Source organism: Bos indicus, chromosome 15 (assembly GCF_029378745.1).
Source record: "Bos indicus isolate NIAB-ARS_2022 breed Sahiwal x Tharparkar chromosome 15, NIAB-ARS_B.indTharparkar_mat_pri_1.0, whole genome shotgun sequence".
NCBI lineage: Eukaryota > Metazoa > Chordata > Mammalia > Artiodactyla > Bovidae > Bos > Bos indicus.
This window is the reverse complement of record NC_091774.1, coordinates 28,293,885-28,317,599: the sequence shown is the minus strand read 5'-3', so window position 1 is coordinate 28,317,599 and position 23,715 is coordinate 28,293,885. Positions and strand designations below refer to the sequence as shown.

Sequence of the window (23,715 nt, the reverse complement as noted above, 5' to 3'; positions counted from 1 at the left end):
CACCCATAAAGTAATCAATGTGTTAAAGTGTTTTGTACTATGCTTTCACAACTTTATCCATCCTCACACCAACACATGTACTTATATACATATTTCTTTGCTTTTCTGTTTTTTTATAATGAGGTGCTTTTATATACATTATTCTGCATCTTGCTTTGTTTACCTGACATGAACATACTTACAGCAAATATAGACAAAACTAAAAAACAGCTGCATAACACAACATGACACATGTATTTAGCCAATTTAGCCACTCTATTAAAAGCGTCCATCAGGTTTATTCCAGTTTTCTTGTACTACAAACAGTACTACAATAAACATTCTATGTCTATACTTTCACATAAAAACCTTTTATTTCTGTTGAGTAGACTTCTAATAATGAAGAGTCTAGGTCAAGGTATATACACATTTTAAAATTTAACTGACAATTCCCAGTATCTTTTCTAAAAAAAAAAAAAATTGATAACAATTCACACTCCTACCAATGTCTAAAAAGAGTTTATTTTTTCTTACCCTTGACAGCTTATTTTGTTTTGCCCTCTCATGAGAAAGAGGGAGGAAGGGTATCTAATAATTTTAATGAACATTTTACCGCCTCCTATTCTTTTCCTGTTTTCACCGTCTGTCTCCTCCAACTGGAATAAACATCCAATGAAGGCAAAGACTATGTTTTGTTTACCACTAAATCTTCAGGGACTAAATTGGGAACTCAAAAATATTTGTTGTATGAATGAATCAACAACAGTAAGGCTGAGTTTATTTTCATATATTTATTCCCCATTTGCTTTTCCTCTTCTGTGAATTACTGTTTATAATTGTAGGCAAAATAATAGCCCCTGGCTCACAAAAATGTCCATGTTCTACCCCTTGGAACCTTTGTTACCTTCCTTAACAAAAAGATAGAGAGAGAATCCTGGATTACCTGGGTGGGTCCAATCTAATCACAAATAGGTCTTTAGAAGTAGAGAAACTTTCCCTGTCCTGAGCAGAGGAAGATGTGATTAGGGAAGAATGGTTACAGAAATGCAACATTGCTGACTGTGAAGAGGGAGAAAGGGTCACAGGTCAAGGAATGCAAGCAGCCTCTAGAAGCCAGGAAGGCAAGGAAATGTCTTCTCCCCTGGAGTCCCAAGAAAGGAAGGCCGCCATCCCAATACCTTGACTTTAGCCCAGTGACACCCATGCTGGGCTTCTAACCTATAGAACTGATATAATAAATGTGTTGTTTTAAGCTCTAAATTCATGACAATCTGCTACAGTAGCAATAGGAAACTATTACAATAGAAAAGTAATACAATAACCTTTCCTGGTGTTGCTTTAGACTATTTGGCTTTTACTATGAATTTGTAGGAATCAAAGTGTCTTGGATCTTAAACCCTTCGTCAGATCTGCTAGAAATATTTTCTCTCAGTCTAATATTGATCTTTTGACTGTTTTCTGTATCTTTGCCATATCAAAAATTTTAATTATATATAATTAAATTAATTTTTAAAAATCTTCTGGGTTTTCTGCCTGGATTAAGAGGACCTCTTGCAACTCAAGGTACATACATATTCTCCTAAATTTTCTTCTAACTTAAAATTTTTTTTTTCAGTTTTCTATGTATATTTTTAATCCACTTAGGATTTTATTTTTAAATACAGTATGAGACAGGAATCTAATCAAATGACTTTCCAGGTAGGCAATCAATTACATCAACAAAATATATTAAATAAATATATTCTGAACTAAAATAGGAGTGAGAATTTGGATAAGATGCCCTCAAAGTTCTTGTTTATACTTAAAATTCTATGATAACCATTAAAAAGTTACTTGCAGATTGCCTTTCGGGGAGGTGATTTGTGATGCTGTCTACAGCTCACCTGTGCAATAAAATCTGTTTACTCCATCTTTTGTTCCTAGGGACTGTTTTAATTTTTAATTCAAATACATTGTTATCCTTTAGTCAAAGGACACGGGAGTATGTTTTAGGTCATTTTAAACTAGCCTCACTAGGGCTTCCCTAGTGGCTCAGATGGTAAAGAATCTTCCTGCAGTGTAAGAGACCTGGATTTGTTCCCTGGGTTGGAAAGATCCCCTGGAGAAGGAAAGGAATGGCAACCTACCCAAGTATTCTTCCCCAGAGAATTCCATGGACAGAGAAGCCTGGCGGGGACAGTACATGGGGTAGCAGAGTCAGACAAGACTGAAACACACACACACACACACACACACACACTGCTTTTTTATTTCTATTAATTTGAAAACAAAGTCGAATTAGGGACTATAGCTTTACTTGTTGCCAATTTTAATATAAGCAGGATACCTGGTGATTCTTCATTTCTTCTTCTCTCCTTTGCTGAAGTTGCTTTAATTGCACTTGGAGCTGATTCTCCACTTGCCTCTGCTTGTCCAAGACCTCCTGGTAACGCTCCTTCAACAGGGTTCTCTCTGTCATCATTTTATCCTATGGGTAACAACAGAAAAGCAGTTGAATTCCTCAATTTAACTGCAAGAAACATTCACCGTAGGCTTGTTCAAGGCATGAAGCACAGCTCTTAGGCTGCAGGGTCCAGTATTGGAGCTACTAGCCATGCTGTCTGGTAAGTAAATTTAAAGTAATTAGAATAAGAAAATGTAAACATCCGGTTCTTCAGTCACCTTGCCACACTCCTAGCGCTTGAGTAGTGGCTACTATACTAGACAGCACACATAGAGAACACTTCCATCGTGAAAGGAAACTCTGCTGTACAACACTGCACTAAGATGTGGGTGGCAACCGTGGCCTATGAGCCAAATCCAGCCATCGTCGGATTTTTTAAGTAAATGTTTTCCAGGAACGTAGCCATACTCGACGGTTTACTGGCTGCTTTCACACTACAACAGCAGAGGGGAGCAGTTACAAAAGAGCCCAGCTCACCTAGAAAGCCTAAGAGCTCTACTAACTGATTCTTATATAAACTACTTCTCTGCTCTAGGGTATAAGAGGAATAAGGTATTTTATCATCTATTAAGAAGAAGAATGAGCAAAAACAAAGAACAGATCATTTACTCAAAATGCATCCAGAAACTGGATTCCTTACTGGTCATCAGCACTAAAAACTAACAAACCCACCAGTGCTCTGGGTGACCTGCGATTCAGATCGGGCAAATTGGCAAGTTCTCACATAAAGTAGGAGCAGAAGTAAAGCTTTTAAGGGCCACAGTTCAGCTCTGCCTCCCTGACATTAGTAAATCAAGAAAAGTAATGGTTAGCTTTCAAAGGAACACTAAAACTTAGAGGGTCAATTTAAACACATTTGGTACAAGGTAGCCCATGTACTCTTGCCTGAAAAATCCCATGGGCGGAGGAGCCTGGTAGGCTGCAGTCCATGGGGTCGCTAAGAGTCAAACACGACTGAAGCAACTTAGCAGCAGCAGCAGCCCATGTAAAACTTAGAGCATTAAACTGAATTCATTCACTAGACGATAACTATTTTCAAAGAAAAGAAAGGTTTTAGAAGTGAATGGGGAAAAAAAGAAAAAGAAGTGAATGAGGGGAAACTTATCACCCTATGACAAAAACCAAAACAAATCAGAAGCTTTCAAGATGGGATTTTAGCTTTGGGATAAGCTAGCCCTTAGTCCAGGTGCTGAAATGTGACTAAGGCTCCCTAAACAGATGACTCCTTAGCATCATAACTTTAAAGGTTTTCCGAACCTGAGGCCTATGGATAGGTGTGTACAAAATTTTTTGAGAGGAGAATTCAAAGTTTTCAAAAGATTCTGAAAGATCTTAACCCAAGAAAAGGTTGAAAAAAAAATGTTAAGAACCAACTGATGAAACTAGTAAATACGAGCACTCTTTTCTTTTCTTCTCTCTTTACTTTCTTATGGAAACTTTTTTGTCCATAATGCATCTTTATATATAACACAGGATGGGGACAAAAAGAACTCAAGTCTTCACAGAAAGAAGTTTCAAGGACACACTATTAGTACGTGCAAATTGATGACTTAGAGGTGTAGAGGAAACTACTTGATCCAGTTCTTCTCCAAGCCAAAGGGTTACACACTGCTGCTTTGTTTCACTGGTGGCTAATTGGTTCTGAGAGCCCAGAGGCCCAATTTGAAATGCAGGCAGTGGGCAATTACTGCAAGTGCATGAAAAGGGTAGCAAATAAAACAAGAGCAAAGTTCCTGCATCGCCATCCAGCTTAATACCTGACTAGTTTCACTGCCTTTTATAAAGCATCTGGCCCACATCACCACCTATAAAAACACAGCCAAAGAGACCACAACCCTGGGCCTCTTTCAGTCCAATGGCTTGCCAGTCTCTACCCTTTTCTGACTGATGTAAAGCTTATCTGCAACTTCTTAAGTTGGCCTCTTCAATTGCTATACAGTCGGGATATCCCAACTCCACCTTACAACTGTGGGGGCCAAATAAATACTACATGTAAAGTGCCTAGAGTAAGTGCTCAAGAAAAGACAACTTCTCCTCCTCCCCTTGGAGGTTCTCTTCTAGCCTCATTCTCAGCTTGCACATGGCCATCAGGTCTCTCATCTCTGGTATCTTTTTACTTGCCTGTTATAAATAACTCCTGAGTTGCTCTCTCTATTTAAAAGTTTTTATTGGCCTCATGTGGTTAACACACTCCAATAACTGACTTCTTTCCATCTGCCCCTCAATTTCTTTGACTTGTGCCAAATATCTTCTTTATTTCCTCTTATATACTCTTTTCTCAATAGTACCTACTGTTCTAGAAAATTCAAAGACAAACAAACAACAAAATATTAACTGGTTTTCCTCCTTATTTCCACTCAACTAACATATCTTATCCTAAAGACCTCTTCCTGAACCAAGGGTGCCTTTCTGCACATTATCCTTCCTTTTAAAAATATACGCCCAGATATTCCCACACATACAAGGTAGAAGTTTTTGCCACAAAATGCCAGGGACAGATCAAGGGGACCACTTTAACAAAAATAAATGTGAAGCTCTCTAAGGTTTAAAAACCAATTACCTAGGAATAAAATAAGAAGACACAACTAAACAATACATGAGAAAAAGACATGATGAAGTTTGAGTGCAAGCTCAACGGTGTGATGAGATGGCCAAAACAAACTGCTGTCAGCTTAAGAAATGGTGTCTCGAATGAGAGAGAGAACAAGGGTCCCATTGTGTTGTGGAGTAATTATACTGTCTGTGCATTAGCTCTCAGGATCACATTTTAAAAGAAACATTGAGAAGATGGAACCTGTCGAGGTGGAAAAGAAGTCAGGATGATGAAAAGCTGAAAAATATATGAAGAAAAGAAGAGTATTAAAAACATCTGGGGACATTTCACCTGGAAAGGTTCAGACCTGAAAGGTAGGAGGAAAAGGCATTAAAAAAAAAAAAAAAAAAACACTTTGACTATATTGGGAGCTAACAAGTAAAACATTTTAGATTTACTCTATGTAGCTCAGGAGAGAACTATAACAAGAAGCTTTAGTGGTTCTGTTCTCATCCCATAATAAGATCTAACAGTAAGAGCTATTTTCTAAATGCGTATGTTGCTTTATGAGTAGTAAGCGTCCCATCTCTGGAAGTAATCAAGCAGAAGTTAGCTGATCATCTGTCAGGGATTTTATAAAGGAGATTCCTGCGCCTTTTCCAATTGAGATGATGTGACTCTAGATCTTCCGCGTTAACAGTTTCATATACCAACAATGACAGTTTAACTACTCACCAGATTCTTTTCAATATCTTGATCTGTGTTTACCTCTGAATCAGTTGTCTTAAAGTCAGTCTATAAAGAAAGAAACAATTACATTCAGAACTGTTCAGAGACATTTTAAAAGGCAGAATTATATAGCCCTTTCACTGAGAAATCTGTCACAAGTAACAGAGAAATTAACTTTTTGTTCTTTCTCCTTATCAGCTTCACAGCAAGAGAACTGTAGCTCTGGCAAATGCCCTCTGACATCCATGCTACATTAAGCACTTATCCCACAAAATAACCTGAACGAGACCCAACAACTGATGCAAAGACAACCCCAAGGCTGAAACAAGAATTTTGGCCTCCTACAACTTATTGTGCCCATTCTTCTTTCTATGATAAAGCATATCAGTCACTAGAAGGCAGGAGACATTGTACTTCTTAAGATGTAGGTCAGAGAATAAACAAGGATTCCTCCTGCAAGTGCGAAGATGAGAAATAAGAATGCTAATGACCTACGCTCATCAGTTACTCAGTGCAAGCGATTGTATGTAGGTCATGAAGTTCCTAGTCGCCATGATAGATACTGGCTGTTACTTATGGAACATCAGTAACAACAGAATGAAGTTATCACAGAGCACCATATGAGAGTAGTATGAGAGTTGCCAGTAAAAAAAAAAGAGAGAGAGAGACAGAGCAGTTCTCCACCAACTAGGAAGAATTATCTCCTGCCCTCCAAAAAAAAAAAAAAAATTAAATTAAAAGCCCGAATTCCATGTTAGTAGTAGAAACTTGATACTTGACCTGGACAGCAATGTTCTGAGAAAGCTTCAGGGAAGAGCTATCCTGATCATCATCCTGATCCACTCTGACTCCTTCAACCCCATTTGCTGGAGGCACCACAGGTGGGAACTCCAAGCCTGGGTCCCTGCTCCCTTCCTTTAGGATGGAGGCTTGTGGGGCCTTCTCTTCAGGACAATTCCCGGAGGCAAGCTGCTTTGTATGGCACCCTGCCTTAAGAGACCGAGTGGCGGGGTGGAGGCTCTCCTGGAGGCACGTGTCCCCCTCCTCTCCTGCCGTGCTGGCCACATCCTTCAGATCAGACTGGGACCCACCGCCAGACAGACCAAGGGCCGTGGCTATCAAGTTTTCTCCTAAAACCGCCCGGTGCGCTGCTGAAGTGTCACCTGCTGATGAGCCAGGATTCTGCTCTGGGTGTTCCAAATGGGCATTTCTGTTATTCTCCTTGGTTATCGTTTGGTTACTTACACTCGACAGAGGCGAGTTCTTATGCTTCTGTGCAGGGTCTTTGGGGCTATGAAAACAGAAGATAAAGTTTCACTCTTCATCCAGTCTTAAAGAGGCTGAAACATATAAGACTTTTAATACAACCACTAGAAGAATAAGACTGGCCTATACAAGCCCCTCCAAATTATCAGGATGAAAAGGAACTTAGCTTCCATTCAGTAATTTTGATCACACACACACAGAGTATAGCACAGTGGTGAAGAATCTGGGTTCTGGAGACAGTCCACAATAAATAATCACACATGAATGACTCTGGGGACCCAGAAATTGGGGGGTGTCAAATTTAATAATTTGGGGGAATGCAGATGAAATAGCCTACTGTTATACTATTTCATTTAAGTACATGTACTACTTTTGTTACACATAATATTTTTAATAAATAAAATATTAATTTGGAATTCTACTCTCGTTTCACAAAAATAATTCACACTCAAATTCCCTAGACAGATCTTTGACCAGAACCACTTTTTAGGTTCTTCAACCGCTTTCTAGAGCACAGCATCACTACTTCATGTTGCCTGAAGTACAGACAATTTTGAATCCAAAATTGAAGCTGCCAGTAGAAATTTTATCCCAGATGACACATGTATAACACTGGAAAAACTGTTTTTATGATTGCCACAACCATTAACATACTGTTTTTAAGAGAGATCTTCAAAATCTATTTATAAGGACATCCAACGTTCACAACTCTTTCACCCAATAATAATGACTATATATGCATTAAATTCTTTTGCCATTAGAAAAATTAAAACTGATTCTGTCCGCCGATACCCTTAAGGACTCCAAACCAGCACTGACTGAGGCTTTAGGTCATTATGCCTTTCTTTCCTCAAGTACCTACTGTTCTAGAAAATTCAAAAACAAACAAACACAACAACAAAATAGTACCTACTGTTCAAAATAAAACAACAGAGAACATCTTGTAAAATGAAAATCTTTATAAACGCTCTTTGCTGACTCCTCGCTGGGATCAAGCAGGCTACGGGGACACAAATTATAAATTTGGACAGACACAGTAACTAGGCGTGAATCCTGACTGCTATTTACTAGTGGTTTAACTCTGGGCAAGTTATTTAACTCCATTTGCAAAACAGAAATAATATTACCTACCTAATAGGGATTATTGTGAGGATTACATGAGATAAAGCATCTGCAGTGTTTAGTTCTGGCATACAGTAAACACTCAATAAACCTTAGCTGCTATTATTATTACTAGTAGTATGTGCCTGTTTTTTTTTTTTTTTTTTTTTAAGCTGCACCATGCAGCATGTGGGACGAGGGATTGAAACCATGCCCCCTGCATTGGAAGGGCAGAGTCTTATTAACCACTGGACCACCAGGGAAGTGCACTATTTATAAAATGAAGATGCGAGTTTATGGTGAGGTTTTACTTAACTCCTGTCCCCATTATCCACTAACAAACCTCTCTTCTTCATTTAAATAGCTATTTATTAAGTACACTGGAGTCAGACAAGCCTGAGTTTAAATCCTGACTCCAACACAGCATGGTAACCTTGGGCAAGTTACTAACGTCTCTCTGTCTTAGTTTTCTCACCTGTTAATGGGAATAATAGTATTAACACCTACCTCCTGGGATTGTTAGGAGAATTAAATGTATTAACACATACAGAGCTGCTAGGACACTGTTATCTATTGCATTAGGTCCTATGTACTGTACAAAAGTGTTGAGGTAGCCAACCTAGTACAACATTATACATAACAATGGTTTAATCACTATAAAATGCCAAGGCTGGTTAACCATAATTCCAGTCTTCAAAGAGTTTAGTTGGAAGGCAAACTACACACATGAAGTAGTAAGTCATACTAACAAAGCTATCTATTTATCTATAATACAAATGTAGATCCATGTACATATACATATACAAAGCATACATATATACTAAGTGTGTGTGTGTGTATATATATATATACACACACAATATACAGGTACAATATATAAACATATAGTTAAATAAACAGTCCATGTAGGAGAAGTTGGGAAATATTTGCATTTTCAAATAAGTTTGACCAGCTGTATTCTATTTACTCAACAAACAATTAGCATGCCTGCTGAGTGTTGGATACTATGAGGGGTACCAAATATACAAATATAGATCAGACAGTCCCTACTTTTAAAAAAGCTTCATCGAGGGCAATGCCTCTAGAGCCAAAAAGGGGAAAGACCAACTACACTTCTGTAAGAAGTCCATCTCCAAAGCCCCTCACCCAAACGAAATCTACCCAGTCAGGAGTCCACACGTTACCTTAGACCATCTGGGGGACCTTCATCTGGTTTGGAAGCACAGACACTAGAAGAGGATTCCGGAGGATTGGGAGCAGTGGCCACCACGCCAGCTACCTCAGATGCTGCCATCATGCTCTGCACATTCAGAAACAAATTACAGCTACAAGTTCCAAGACTTCAAAACAAATGTATCTTTCCCCATCAGAATGTCCATACAGCAGAATCATATCAGGAAAGAAACACAAAGAAAAAGCTGGGCTCCAGGAGAAAATACTTCAGAGTATTCCTCAACAGGATATAAAAAGAGCCATGGCATGCAATAGGCCCCAAGGGACATCAATCCTCAAACATCATTATATATATCATTACATATATTACACACACATATATGTGTGTGTGTAAACAACACTATATATGCCTGTGCAAAGCTTTTTCAGTTTAGGAGAAATGCAGTCTCACAGACTGTGAGAATCCTCCAAATGATCCACATACCTACCTTGCTTAATATCATTTACAAAAGATGTGATTTGGGGCCTAATATCAATGGTATCTTATGTTTTAAAATCATTTTATGCCTGTCACATTAAAAGCATTCTCCATTAATATACGTTTTCTGGAAGTATTCTTGTGGGAGAGAAAAAATAGTTATTTAATTGGGCAATCCAAGTATCTTTTACTCTGTGTTCCCCACAGATGGGAAAAGTTTGACAACCACTGACTGCGGAAAGTACACTCTTCAGTTACTGGAGGTGCAAAAGAGTATGAGAATCTCAGTTACTCCAGCATGAAAATGAGAAGATGAAAAACAGTAATCCAAGTAAGGGAAGTGGGACAGGGGCCTTTTTTAGATCAAAAGGTCATCCTTTATGTTGCAGGACAAATTCATGGCCTTCTATGGTGAAAAGATAAAAAAGAATATGGGAGGAGGGAGTGTAACATAAGGTTAGCTTAAATCTCGTTTTTATTTTAATAGCATCCCAGGTACATCCCTGACCCGCGAAGAAAGCATAGGGCAGGCATGGAGGCTGGCCTGTGTCAACACTTAAGTCCCAGGCTATCGTCCCCCTGTGCCTCAGTTTTCCCCATCATACGAGGGTTCCAGGAGAAAAACGGGCCCCAGATCGCCATTACTGTTCTCACAGGTGCAAAATGTCCTGCCCCATCGGAGCCCGGGCCGGGGGTTCCCGGCGCCCGGTCAACAAAACCACAGGTCACGGGTCCTATGTGCAACTCGGTGGCTGAGAGCCGCAGAGGGGAGGGGGACGGGGACATCTGGTAGGAGGCTGCGGCCGGGGCGGGGGGCGTTAGGTCGAAGAGGCCAAGGGGAGCCTCGCACCGCAACCCGGCGGCGATCAGACGGCGAAGCCGAGAGCGACGGGTCAGCGGGGGAGATCCGGGGACGGTCGCGAAAGGGACAATGGGGGGAAGCGACGCCGAGTGGTCCTGGCCGCCCTCCACAGCGGGGCTGGCCCTACCGGCCGATCCCTCCGGCCAGAGCCCCCTTCGCACCTTGCCCTCGGCCCCCCGGTCAGGCTGCCAACCCCGCGTCCCACTTCTAGGCCGGGACCCCCATGCCCGTCCCCGCAACTCCCTCCACACACACCCCACCCCCCCCGCAGCCTCGACCCCCGCCCCTCGCACCGCAGCCCCTCGCCCGCGCGCCCGCCCCGCACACACCTCCCGCGTCGCGCCCCCGGGAGCGAACGGGGGAGGGACGGGACGCACCTGAGCGGGCGGAGCGGGGGGGAGGGGGCGGTCGAACCTGGGGGGGAGGGGTCGAGCGCCGGCCCGCGCGCGCGACACCTCCCACTTCCGGCGGCACGAGCGGCGGGGGGCGAGGCTCGGCCCCGGAGAGGAGAGGCCGCGGTGGCACCCGCGCCGCCGCAGATGGCGCCCCCTGGCGGCCGGAGTCGGCGCGGTCGGGGCCGAGGGTTGGGGACCGGGGGGACACGGACTTGGCGGAAACCGTCCCTTGCGCTAAGATGCTAGTGGATTCCGCCCGGGCGCAGGGACTTGAGAGATGGCGACCGCGAGAAGGACTTGAGACCTGGCGGAGGGAGAACCCCTCTCTAGGAAGGTTATCAGGCCAGAGTCAGGGTCATGGCGGTCAGAGAGAGAAGAGGAACAAGTGTTGTTTTAAAGGTCTCAACCGAGATGCCTTGTCCAGAGGACGCCATGAGGGAGAGGACCGGCCTTATGGAGAGGGTAGCTTCTGCAGGTGCCCCGAGGACGCGGGGCGGTGGGCCAGCCGCCGCACACGCTGCTTCCTCAGCGGAGGACGCCCGGAGAAGCCGCCCCGCCCCCGGCGCCCCCACAACGTCGCCGGCGGCTCCTGGCCGCTCTCTCGGCCCGGCCGGGGGCTCGCCGCTGATTGGCTGCGCCGCCGGGCGGAAGTGATGCTGCTGTCACCGGCTTCTCGGGCTCCCGCGGAGCCGCGAGTTTCCGCAGGCGGGCGGCGGCGGCGGCCGGGCCGGTGAGTTGGGAACTCGGTGGGGGCGGGGCATTGGAAGTCCGGGTGCTCTAGAACTGGGGGTGGGGGCGGCTGCTGCCGCTGTCTGAGAATGAGCGAGCTGCCCAGAGGGTGCCTTCATTCCCCGCGTGCGCGAGCCCAGGGAGAAGGGGCCACGGCGTCCAGGATTCCAAGATCGTGCGGGTCCTCTGAGGAGAAGGGGGCCCTTTGCACCGGGCATTGGAGGCCAGCGGTCGATGAAACTGACCTCTGGCAGGCAGCCTGATTTCTAGGAACAGGTTGTAGAGGTTGCGAGCTTCCCAAGAGGAGGAGGAGGAAGACAGCCTCTTGGGAACAGGAATCTTGGACTCGGGCTGCCCTCCTTGGCACCTAAGAGCTGTAGAGACACGCCTAGTTAGTTGGGGCGAAGTTGAGATCTGCTTTCAGATGATAGCTAAGGTTTCTTTCCCAAAAGCCGAGGGTGGAGGTGAGCTGCGGGGTCAAGTCCTGCCCTGCCAGAAGGACTGGAGGATGTGGTGGTCAGGTTTCTCCTGTCTTCCTGAAATCTGTGGGCTCCTCTGAGACGGAAGGAGCCTTGCTCAGTTGGGTCGCTATCAACTTATCTCACAAGAATTTTCTTTTGCTTCAGTAAGGCCTGCAGATTGGGAAGGACACCTGAGTGTCTTGGGACAGTGTAGGGTGCCATCGGGCAGGGAGGTATTTTCCTGGGAACCTAAGAGAGAAGGAGATATGTGGATCTGGGGAAGGAAATGTTAGGTGGCGGAGGTTCCCTTCTCCCTTTCCAAAGAGACTTGTGTACAATACCCATATTTTCAGACTGATCCACTTGGGTATGTGTGCGGGTACTAAGCCCTGCCTCAAGGTGACCCCCTGCCCCCCAGCCCACTAGAAAGCAGATGCTTCTGAAGGAGCTCAGCCACCAGTAGGGACACACTTGTCCCACGGCCCAGTCACCTGTCCCTGTCCCCACATTTGCCCACTAATTTGGCCCTTCTGTCAAGCCATGGGTGGCAGTCCCAGGTTTAGAACACTTCACAGACAACTTGCTGAGCTAGTGACTAAGGGAAGCCCTGCAGTGGTGCTTTCCAATCCCCACCCCACCCACTTGCCTCTTATTCCTGTTCAGTTTTGTTTGCATTCTGAACTTTTCCCCATTTTCCCCCCCGCCTCCTCCTACTCTTATTTCCCCTGGCGTCCTTCACAGGTACAGAAACCAGGAAATGAGCTACCACCCAGACTTCTAAAGAAGCAGTCCTACCTACTTTTTTGTTCTTTTTTTAAAAAAATATTTAGTTGTCTATTATTTATTTTGGCTGCACCGGGTCTTAGCTGTGGCATGCCGGATCTTTAGTTGCTGCTTGTGGAATCAGTTCCCTGACCAGGGATCGAACCCAGGCCCTCTGCATTGGGAGCACAGAGTCTTAGCCAGTGGACCAGGAGGCAAGTCCCCTATCTACTTTTTCAAGAGAAGTTTTGAGTAAGAGTTCAAGCCCTCCTCTCAGCATCTAGGAAAAAAAAAGAAGAGGATGGCCTGATGTTTAGGATGAGAAGTAGGGTTTCTGGGTTTTGTACCCATCTGGCCTTACTATACCACTTTGGTTCCAGTCTGTGACCTATTTGAGATTCCTGCAAGTGATCATTAGCAGTTTCTTTGGTCACAGATCCCAGGGTTCCTGGCTAGCCTCTGCTTGCTCCACTGGGTTTGGGAGGACACCATTTCTTGTTTTCTTGGGGTGTACAGGTCTGCAGTCTGTGCTGGGAGTCACCGCTACTCACAGCGGAAGGAATGCCTTTTCTCCATTTGCACAAAATGAGCGTGAGGTGGTTAACCAGACCAGGAGCTCAGCCTCACTCTGAGTCCAGGTGGGAATGGGGCCCCACTGTGGGAAGTTAGCCCTCAAGACCACGGATGGGTCTGAGAAGTCAGCTGGGGAAAGATTTCTGTCCCCTCTGAAGAAGGGAGGAGGGTCTCTTCTAAAGAACAATCATGGAGCTGCCAGGAATTGGCAGGAGCGATACGACTTCTGCGCTCAAGATGGCAACAGTGGGGAAGAGCAGTGTGGTACCTGTTAGCACCTGGACCTCCTGCTTGATTGTTTCGTGACAATCATGCCATTGAGGGACCCACTAGGCTTACTTCTGGCCCCCCACTCCCTCCAGGGGCTTATCCCTGTTGGTCAGAGATCAATGTGAATGAAAAGAGAAGATCACACGTTTAACGATTTAAAAGGCATGGGTTAGGAGTCTCCGGGTATGGTACCTTGGTGCTTGGTCGCCCCCTGAGAGTCCTGCTGTTATCAGCTGTCTTACCTCTGATGTCCTTCTCTTTGTCCGCAGCCTACTGCTCTGATGCCGAAAGGGAGGCAGAAAGTGCCACACTCAGATGCCCCCCTGGGCCTGCCCACGGGCCTCTGGCTGGAGTTAGCTGGGCTCTTCCTACTGCTTCCCTGGGTTATGGGCCTGGTGGGGGCAGGTGGGCCCAGGGCCCAGGGCCCCAGGGGGCTAAGCTGGGCAGTGCGTCTGGATGGTCCGGAAGGCGAGGGAGCAGAGGAGTCGCTGGAACGGCGGGCAGATGCTCTGGCCCAGGCGACGGGGCTGATGAACGCAGGGCGCATCGGGGAGCTCCAGGGGCACTACCTCTTGGTCCAGCCAGCAGGGCATCGCCAGGCCCGGCAGGTCAAGGCCATCCGGCAGCAGGTGGAGGCCGTGCTGGCCAGGCACGAAGCTGTGCGCTGGCACTCAGAACAGAGGCTGCTCAAGCGGACCAAGCGTGGCGTCCACTTCAATGACCCCAAGTACCCGCAGCAGTGGCACCTGGTGAGTCCAGCCCTGCCGATTCCAGCTTCAGACAGCTAGGGCAGGGGTACCCGGTGCTTGTGGGCATTTGTCTGTGTTAACTCTTCAGGGGCCTCCCATCCTTTGCTTGAGGAGACGTTTCCGTGGGCTTCGATGATAGGCTTCATCCTCGGGCTCCACGTGCTCTGTGCTCACTCTCAGAGAGCCAGAGGACTGCAGTGCCCGGCGCGGGTGCTGGGGCCAGGCCGCCTGGGCTGCCTGCCACTGACTAGCCTGTGCCTTTGGGCGCACTGTTTAACCTCTCTGTTAATGGAGAGGGCAATGGTTACAGTTAAGTGAACTAATGTATGTGTGCTGGACACATGGGAAACACTTTACAAGAGTTAGCTAGTAACATTATATTATACAATGTGAATGTAATGTATATCATGCCTGTGTGGGGTTAGCTAGTAATGTTATGTTATACAATGTTAATATAATGTATATCATGCCTGTGCAGGGGTTAGCTAGTAATGTTATACTATACAATGTTAATATGATGTATATCATGCGTGCAGTGGATACTAAGTCGCTTCACTCACGTCCTACTCTGTGACCCCATGGACTGTAGCCACCAGGCTCCTCTGTCCATGGGATTCTGCAGGCAAGAATACTGGAGTGGGTTGCCATGCCCTCCTCCAGGGGATCTTCCCAACCTAGGGATTGAACCTGTGCCTCTTATGTCTCCTGCATTGGCAGGTGGGTTCTTTACCACTAGTGCCACCTGGGAAGCCCCAGTGTATATCATACGGCATATTAATACCCAGCCCTTAACCCTAGTCACTTTCACCCTTGTTGCCCATGAGTGATGCCAAGCTTTCCTGGACACCTGGGCTGTGGCAGAGCTCTCACAGGTTCCCTCCTTGGCTCCGTCCCCACCTACCCCTGTTTGTCCATCCCTCTCTCTGGCCCCCTGACAGAGGCCAAGGGCGCGAAGGGGCTGCTCGCTATACTTGTCTCCCTATGAGCTGTGCTGTGCATCACTGGACTCCCAAGGCTCAGAGAGCAGTTCCTGACCCCGTCTCTCCCCCAGAATAACCGGCGGAGCCCCGGCAGGGACATCAATGTGACGGGTGTCTGGGAGCGCAATGTCACCGGGCGCGGGGTGACCGTGGTGGTCGTGGACGACGGCGTGGAGCACACCATCCAGGACATCGCCCCCAACTACGTGAGTGGCCCTGGAGTCAGTCCCGCCCCCTGGCCTTACCTGATTCTTGATGTTGCCTCAGGCCTGTTCCCTTTCCCAGTGACCTCTCACTGGGCCAGAGGGAAGGGCCTCGGAGGTAGGATGCTGCTCTTCATCTGCTCCTCTCCCCCAGGCAGCCTTGTGCCTGGCAGCTAGATCACAGGCTCCAGCTCAGCAGAGAGATACTTCCTGGATCCTGCTGCCACTCCCTGCCCTGGGAAATAAGGAGTAGCCCTAGGCAAATTCCCTCTCCACTCAAGTCCCAGTGCCTCCCCCTCTATAAAGCCTGCCCTTTAAGTAGCCGGAAGCCTCTTTTATCCCAGGCTTACCATGGAAGCAGCTCCTGGGCATATTTCTATAATATTGGCCAAGAGAGAAGTTTGCCTAGAGCTATAGCACTTCTGGCGCTAAAGAGCCTGCCTGCCAATGCAGGAGGCCCAACAGACTCAAGTTCAGTCCCCAGGTCAGGAAGATCCCCTGGAGAAGGAAATGGCAAACTCCTCCAGTATTCTTGCCTGGAGAATCCCATGGACAGAGGAACCTGGCTGGCCACAGTCCATGGGGTCGCAAAGAGTCGGGCACGACTGAAGCAACTTGGCACAGCACAGCACAGCACGCAGCACTTCTCAGCTTTGCCCTAGGTGTCCTGTCCTTCTGCCGTCTGTGTGGCTGGCAGAGATGGGCCCGCAGTGTTGGCTCAGAGCCCCAAACCCCCAGTTCTCTCTCCCTGAGCTCCAAGAGCTGACCGGTTGGAACCAGTGAGTGACGACATCTCCCCCCTCCTCCCCTGCCATGTTTCAGAGCCCTGAGGGCAGCTATGACCTCAACTCTAATGACCCTGACCCCATGCCCCACCCGGACTTGGAGAATGGCAACCACCACGGCACGCGGTGCGCAGGCGAGATTGCTGCCGTGCCCAACAACAGCTTCTGTGCGGTGGGAGTAGCGTTCGGGAGCCGCATAGCAGGTACCTCCAGTCCAGCCTCAGTACACCCCCCGGCCCTGCTGTGACTGCTGTCTTCATCCTTTGTCCCTCCTCCTTGAATTCCAACACGACTTTATTTCCCCTTCAACACACAGCAGAAAGCAAAGGGTACACTTATAAATAGGTGTCTGCAGGACAGATCGGCTCATTGATTTTTTCTCAGTGCTTTGGTGTTTCTAACATGTTTTTAGCAGCAAACCCCACTTCAAAAAGGGCTTCCCAGGTGGCTCAGTGGTAAAGAATTCGCTTGTCAATCAATGTAGGAGACACAAGAGATGTGGGTTTAATCCCTGGATCAGGAAGATCCCCTGGAGTAGAAAATGGCAACCCACTCCAGTATTTTTGCCTAGAAAATTCCATGGACAGAGGACCCTAGCATGGTCCGTGGGGTCACAAAGAGTCGGACACGACTGAGCACGCACGACTATATAAAACAGCTAAGAACGTGGAAATGAGCTGGATGAGAGATGGAGGTAAAAGGCCACCTGCTCAGACCCCACTTCCCTTTTCCTGATCATGGTTATGCCCCATCAGTGCTCAGCTCATTGTAATGATAGCTCCTTTTACTTATCCATGATATTGTATTTTCATGGTTTACCAATGGCCTCCTCATCTCCCCTTCTTTCTTGATCCCGTGTGTCTGTGGAGGCCCCTCTCCCTTCTCCCAGCTCTCTAGCTCCCGCCCCTGCTGATGGTCACTGTCTGCTTCCAATCCCTTCAAGAGAGCTGAGTGGCCTTGGCCCATACTGGGGTGGTTCTATGGCCCCTTGGCCTCTCGGTCTTTGTCCATCAAGGCAGAGGGTGAAGGGAATGGATGCAGACGCCTTCCTGGTGATTTCTCATAAACGCTTGGAGCCTGCATTTACGAGGCTGGAACAGAGTGGCTGCATTCCTCCTATAGTCCAGCAGGGGACAGCAGCCCTCTCTGTAAATGAGACTACAGAGGGAGGGAGCCCAGGTCCCTTCTGAGAGCTCCACCAGGATGTGACCTGCCCCGTCTTAGAAGGTGAGACTAGACCGTGGGAGGACCAATGGGCTGAGAACCATCTGTTGAATACCATCTGTGTCAGGCATCGCTGCAGTGTTTTATGAGATAGAGGATGCATGAAAAAAGGGAACTTTGGATTCCCTACCTTCTAGCCTATGCCTCTGCCCACCAGACCCCAGGATCCGTAAAGTCTAAGATTTAGCATTACATTAGAAAATATTTCTGGCCAGGTACATGCACGTGATATAAAGATTCAAAAGATCCGAGAGCGCTTAGAAAAGTTAAGTCTCCACAGGGGGCCCCCACAACCACCCGGCTCCCCATCTAGGAGACCAGCATTACTGAGGAGCTGGTATGGCCTACACTGCCTAGGTATCCGGGTACTGGATGGACCCCTGACAGACAGCATGGAGGCTGTGGCGTTCAATAAACACTACCAGATCAACGACATCTACAGCTGCAGGTGAGGTGCAGCCAGGAGCAAGGTGAAGGGTCCAGAGGCGGGGGCACCGGGCGAAGCCCCCACCAGAGAACAGCGGTGTGTGGGGGGCTCTCCCATGGGGTACAACCTGTAAGTCCACTGCCCTCATTTCTCCAGACCCCCAGCTTCTGGATTCTCCATCTTAAGCCCCAAGTCACCCCAGTGATCAGGTTGCCACACAAGAAGTGTTCCATCCCGCCTTGAGTTTATTTAATAAACTCGTAATGCTCTGGAAGAAATTTAGGATTCCTGTCCTACCACAACTGGGCTGAATACCCAGTGCAAAGCCCCTCTGCCCCCACCCAGGGGCAGCTCCAGGTTGTGGATCTGGCAGGAAGGGGGTGGCTGATAAGCAGGAGCTGAGGTTGGGTTGCTGGCGCCGCATCGATGGCAGCCTGTTCTTCCCCAGCCAGTATCTCCTGTAGATACACAACGTCCTCCACATGTAGAGAAAGGACCGAGAACTCCTAGACACCTTACACAGGTTGTCTACTTCCTTCGCAGGTGCTCTGCCATCAGGCCTAGAATTAGCTTCTTTGGTGGGGAAGGGGTGGCCTCTCATCCCTTTCCACCACTCTGTACTCCCTGGGGACCTGAGAAGGGGTTTTTAGGAGCAGGTTAGAGTAGTCCTGAACTCGGAAAGTTTCCAAGGACAAGAACATTAGCACGTCCTTCTGTTTTCCACTTTGGAGTGAGGGCTGGACTCTTACGTCCTTTCATCACGCGAGTCCTGGGCTGGAGCCCTTGGGAGGAGGGGAAGCGTGGGGCAGAGGGATGGCCCGCCGAGGCTGGGCTGGGTGGGCAGCCACGGCCTGGCCCTGGCTCTTCCCACTGGGTGTCTCTCCACAGCTGGGGACCAGACGATGACGGGAAGACAGTGGATGGACCCCACCAGCTGGGCAAGGTAGCTGGGAACCGTGGAGACCTTGGGGACCAAGTTCACCCTCGTCATCCCATTCCCGGAAGTGCTCCCGCCCTCCCCCAGACCTGCCTTGTAGCCCCGACCACTCCTTTGGGAACAGCACTCCTGCCCTGGGGTGAAGGGGTGAGGGGGACATTCTTAGAATGGAGCAGTGCTTTGCTCTGATTTTGTGCTCAGCTCCGCATTTCTGGCCCACCTTCTCTGATAAGCAGAGCACATCCATCAAGCAGTTGTTCCACTAATAGCCCCCTAACCCTCTTAAGTCCATCTTTAAGTCTCTTTCTCCCTTGTCCAATGCCCTTGAGGTTTTTTGTTTTCCTTCTAGAAGGGGACAGGAGGGCGAGTGGCGTGGTAGGTGGGGTCTTCCTGTGAGTTCCTCAGCTGACCTGGGTGTTTTGCTCCTCAGGCTGCCTTGCAGCACGGGGTGATCGCTGGCCGCCAGGGCTTTGGGAGCATCTTTGTGGTGGCCAGTGGCAATGGGGGCCAGCACAACGACAACTGCAACTACGATGGCTATGCCAACTCCATCTACACTGTCACCATAGGTAGGGGGCCCAGTGGTCCCACAGCGCACGGGTGCTCACGTTGTGTGTGTGTGTGTGAGAGAGAGAGAGGGAGAGAAAGAGAGACTCAGCAGTGAGGAGACTTGTATCTGGGGGTGTGTGTGTCACTTAGAGGTGACCGGACCATGTATCTCAGTGTGTGTGTGTGGTGTGTCACTCAGGGGTGAAGAGACTGTGTATCCGGGTGTGTGTGTGTGTGTGTGTGTGTGTGTGTGTGTGTGTGTGTGTGTGTGTGACTCAGGGGTAAAGGGACTGTATATCTGAGTGTGTGTGTGTGTGTGTCAGAGGTGAGGGGACCATGTATCTCAGTGTGTGTGTGTGTGTGTGTCAGGGGTGAAGGGACTGTATATCTGGGTGTGTGTCAGGGGTGAGGGGACCATGTATCTCAGTGAGTGTGTGGTATGTCACTCAGGGGTGAAGGGACTATATCTGGTTGTTTGTGTGTGTGTCACTCAGGGATAAAGGGACTGTATACCGGGGGGTGTGTGTACGTGTCAAAGGTGAAGAGACCGTGTATCTCAGTGTGTGTCACTCGGGTGAAGGGACCATATATCTGGATATGTGTGTGTATGTGTGTATGTGTCAGGGGTGAGGGGACCATGTATCTCAGTGTGTATATGTGTGTGTCACTCAAGAGTAAAGGAACCATGTGTTTGGATGTGTGTGTGAGGGGACCAAGTATGTCAGTGTGTGTATGTGTGTGTCACTCAGGGGTGCCGGGACCATGTATCTGGATGTGTGTGTGTGTGTGTCACTCAAGCTGATGGGACTGTATATGTGTGTGTCACTCAGGGGTGAGGGGACCATGTATCTGGGTGTGTGTTACTCGGGGGTGAAGGGACCGTGTGTCTGGGTGCATGTCACTCAAGGGTGAGGGGACCATGTATCTGGATATGTGTGTGTGTCACTCGAGCTGAAGGGACTGTGTGTATGTGTGTCACTCAGGGGTGAAGGGACCATGTATCTGGGTGTGTGTTACTCAGGGGTGAAGGGACCGTGTGTCTGGGTGTGTGTTACTCAGGGGTGAAGGGACCGTGTGTCTGGGTGTGTGTTACTCAGGGTGAAGGGACCATGTGTCTGGGTGTGTGTCACTCAGGGGTGAAGGGACCATGTGTCTGGGTGTGTGTCACTCAGGAGTGAAGGGACCGTGTGTCTGGGTGTGTGTTACTCAGGGGTAAAGGGACCATGTGTCGGGGTATGTGTCACTCAGGGGTGAGGGGACTATGTATCTGGGTATTTGTCACTCAAGCATGAAGGGACCATGTGTCTGGGTGTGTATCACTCAGGGGTGAAGGGACCGTGTGTCTGGGTGTGTGTTACTCAGGGTGAAGAGACTGTGTGTCTGGGTGCGTGTCACTCAGGGGTGAAGGGACCATGTGTCTGGATGTGTGTCAGGGGTGAAGGGACCGTGTATCTGGGTGTATGTTACTCAGGGTGAAGGGACCATGTGTCTGGGTGTGTGTTACTCAGGGGTGAAGGGACCGTGTGTCTGGGTGTGTGTTACTCAGGGTGAAGGGACCGTGTGTCTGGGTGTGTGTCACTCAAGGGTGAGGGGACCATGTGTCTGGGTGTGTGTGTGTGTCACTTGAGCTGAAGGGACTGTGTGTGTGTGTGTGTCACTCGGGTAAGGGGCCGTATATCTGGGTGTGTGTCACTCAGGGGTGAGGGGCTGTGCGTCTGGGTGTGTGTCACTCAGGGGTGAAGGGACTGTGTGGGTGTGTGTCACTAAGGGGTGAGGGGCTGTGTGTCTGGGTGTGTGTCACTCGGGTGAGGGGTCGTGTATCTGGGTGTGTGTCACTCAGGGATGAGGGGCCATGTATCTGAGTTTGTGTCACTCAGGGGTGAGGGGCTGTGTGTCTGGGTTTGTGTCACTCAGGGGTGAGGGGACCATATGTCTGGGTGTGTGTCACTAAGGGGTGAGGGGCCATGTATCTGGGTGCATGTCACTAAGGGGTGAGGGGCCGTGTATCTGGGTGTCACTCAGGGCTGAGGGGACCATGTATCTGGGTGTGTGTCACTCAGGGGTGAAGGGACCATGTGTCTGGGTGTGTCAGGGGTGAGGGGACAGTGTGTCTGGGTGTGTGTCACTCAGATGTGAGGGGACTGTGTATGTGGGTGTGTGTCACTCAAGGATGAGGGGACCGTGTGTCTGGGTGTGTGTCACTCAGGGCTGAAGGGACCGTGTGTCTGGGTGTGTGTCACTCAGGGCTGAAGGGACCGTGTGTCTGGGTGTATATCACTCGGGTGAGTGGACTATGTGTCTGGGTGTGTGTCACTCAGAGGTGAGGGGCCATGTATCTGGGTGTGTGTCACTCAGAGGTGAGGGGCTGTGTATCTGGGTGTGTGCGTCAGTGGTGAGGGGACCGTGTGTCTGGGTGTGTGTCACTCAGTGCTGAGGGGCCGTGTATGTGGGTGTGTGTCACTCAGGTGTGAGGGGACCATGTATTTGTGTGTGTGTCACTCAGGGGTGAGGGGACCATGTATCTGGGTGTGTGTCACTCAGGGGTGAGGGGACCATGTATCTGGGTGCATGTCACTCAGGGGTGAGGGGACCATGTATCTGGGTGTGTGTCACTCAGGGGTGAAGGGACCGTGTATCTCTGTGTGTGGCACCTAGGAGTGAGGGGACCATGTATCTGGATGTGTGTGTGTGTGTCACTCGAGCTGAAGGGACTGTGTGTGTGTGTGTGTCACTCCAGTGAAGGGACCATGTGTCTGGGTGTGTGTCACTCAGGAGTGAAGGGACCATGTGTCTGGGTGTGTGTCACTCGGGTGAGAGGCCATGTATCTGTGTGTGTGTCACTCAGGGGTGAAGGGACTGTGTCTGGGTGTGTGTCACTCAGGGGTGAGGAGCCGTGTATCTGGGTGCGTGTGTCAGTGGTGAGGTGACCGTGTGTCTGGGTGTGTGTCACTCAGGGGTGAGGGGCCGTGTATCTGGGTGTGTGTCACTCGGGTGAGGGGACCGTGTGTCTGGGTATTTGTCACTCAGGGGTGAGGGGACCATGTATGGGTGTGTGTCACTCAGGGGTGAAGGGACCGTGTGTCTGGGCGTGTGTCACTCAGTGGTGAGGGGCTGTGTATCTGGGTGTGTCATTCAGGGGTGAGGGGACCATGTATGGGTGTGTGTCACTCAGGGGTGAGGGGCCGTGTGTCTGGGTGTGTGTCACTCAGTGGTGAGGGGCCGTGTATCTGGGTGTGTCATTCAGGGGTGAGGGGACCATGTATGGGTGTGTGTCACTCAGGGGTGAGGGGCTGTGTGTCTGGGTGTGTGTCACTCAGTGGTGAGGGGCCGTGTATCTGGGTGTGTGTGTCAGGGGTGAGGGGACCATGTATGGGTGTGTGTCACTCAGGGGTGAAGGGACTGTGTGTCTGGGTGTGTGTCACTCAGTAGTGAGGGGCCATGTATCTGGGTGTGTCACTCGGGTGAGGGGACCATGTATGGGTGTGTGTCACTCAGGGGTGAGGGGCCGTGTGTCTGGGTGTGTGTCACTCAGTGGTGAGGGGCCGTGTATCTGGGTGTGTGTGTCAGGGGTGAGGGGACCATGTATGGGTGTGTGTCACTCAGGGGTGAGGGGACTGTGTGTCTGGGTATTTGTCACTCAGGGGTGAGGGGACCATGTGTGGGTGTGTGTCACTCAGGGGTGAAGGGACCGTGTGTCTGGGTGTGTGTCACTCAGTGGTGAGGGGCCGTGTATCTAGGTGTGTGTCACTCAGTGGTGAGGGGCCGTGTATCTGGGTGTGTGTCACTCAGTGGTGAGGGGCCGTGTATCTGGGTGTGTGTGTCAGGGGTGAGGGGACCACATATGGGTATGTGTCACTCAGGGGTGAGGGGCCGTGTGTCTGGGTGTGTGTCACTCAGTGGTGAGGGGCTGTGTATCTGGGTGTGTGTGTCAGGGGTGAGGGGACCACATATGGGTATATGTCACTCAGGGGTGAGGGGCTGTGTATCTGGGTGCGTGTCACTCAGAGTTGAAGGGACTGTGTATCTGGGTGTGTGTCACTCAGGGGTGAGGGGACCGTGTGTCTGGGCATTTGTCACTCAGGGATGAGGGGACCATGTATGGGTGTG

The 23,715-nt window shown here is 49.1% G+C and overlaps 2 protein-coding genes across 4 annotated transcripts in view; one reads left to right on the top strand and one right to left on the bottom strand.

Moving 5' to 3' along the window:
• The window catches only part of RNF214 (ring finger protein 214), a 51,037-nt gene extending 39,960 nt beyond the window's left edge, over positions 1 to 11,077 (bottom strand). Inside the window, exons 1-5 of one of the 3 annotated variants that reach the window (XM_019974801.2) lie at positions 10,942 to 11,077; positions 9,236 to 9,351; positions 6,465 to 6,975; positions 5,691 to 5,750; positions 2,306 to 2,446 (exon numbers count right to left, since the gene is read on the bottom strand). In XM_019974801.2, the coding sequence (XP_019830360.2) occupies positions 2,306 to 2,446; positions 5,691 to 5,750; positions 6,465 to 6,975; positions 9,236 to 9,348 (825 nt within the window). In that variant the 5' untranslated portion in view covers positions 9,349 to 9,351; positions 10,942 to 11,077. Of the gene's footprint in view, positions 1 to 2,305; positions 2,447 to 5,690; positions 5,751 to 6,464; positions 6,976 to 9,235; positions 9,352 to 10,893 lie in introns of all 3 variants that reach the window. The other 2 variants (XM_019974803.2, XM_019974802.2) reach the window with 2 other exon arrangements.
• Positions 11,078 to 11,545: 468 nt separating this feature from the next.
• Positions 11,546 to 23,715, top strand: part of PCSK7 (proprotein convertase subtilisin/kexin type 7) — a 29,438-nt gene continuing 17,268 nt past the window's right edge. The window contains exons 1-8 of the mRNA XM_019974988.2: positions 11,546 to 11,689; positions 13,428 to 13,549; positions 14,024 to 14,503; positions 15,555 to 15,689; positions 16,509 to 16,674; positions 18,053 to 18,143; positions 19,011 to 19,065; positions 19,490 to 19,628. Of these exons, the coding sequence (XP_019830547.2) occupies positions 14,036 to 14,503; positions 15,555 to 15,689; positions 16,509 to 16,674; positions 18,053 to 18,143; positions 19,011 to 19,065; positions 19,490 to 19,628 (1,054 nt within the window). The 5' untranslated portion in view covers positions 11,546 to 11,689; positions 13,428 to 13,549; positions 14,024 to 14,035. The remainder of the gene's footprint in view (positions 11,690 to 13,427; positions 13,550 to 14,023; positions 14,504 to 15,554; positions 15,690 to 16,508; positions 16,675 to 18,052; positions 18,144 to 19,010; positions 19,066 to 19,489; positions 19,629 to 23,715) is intronic.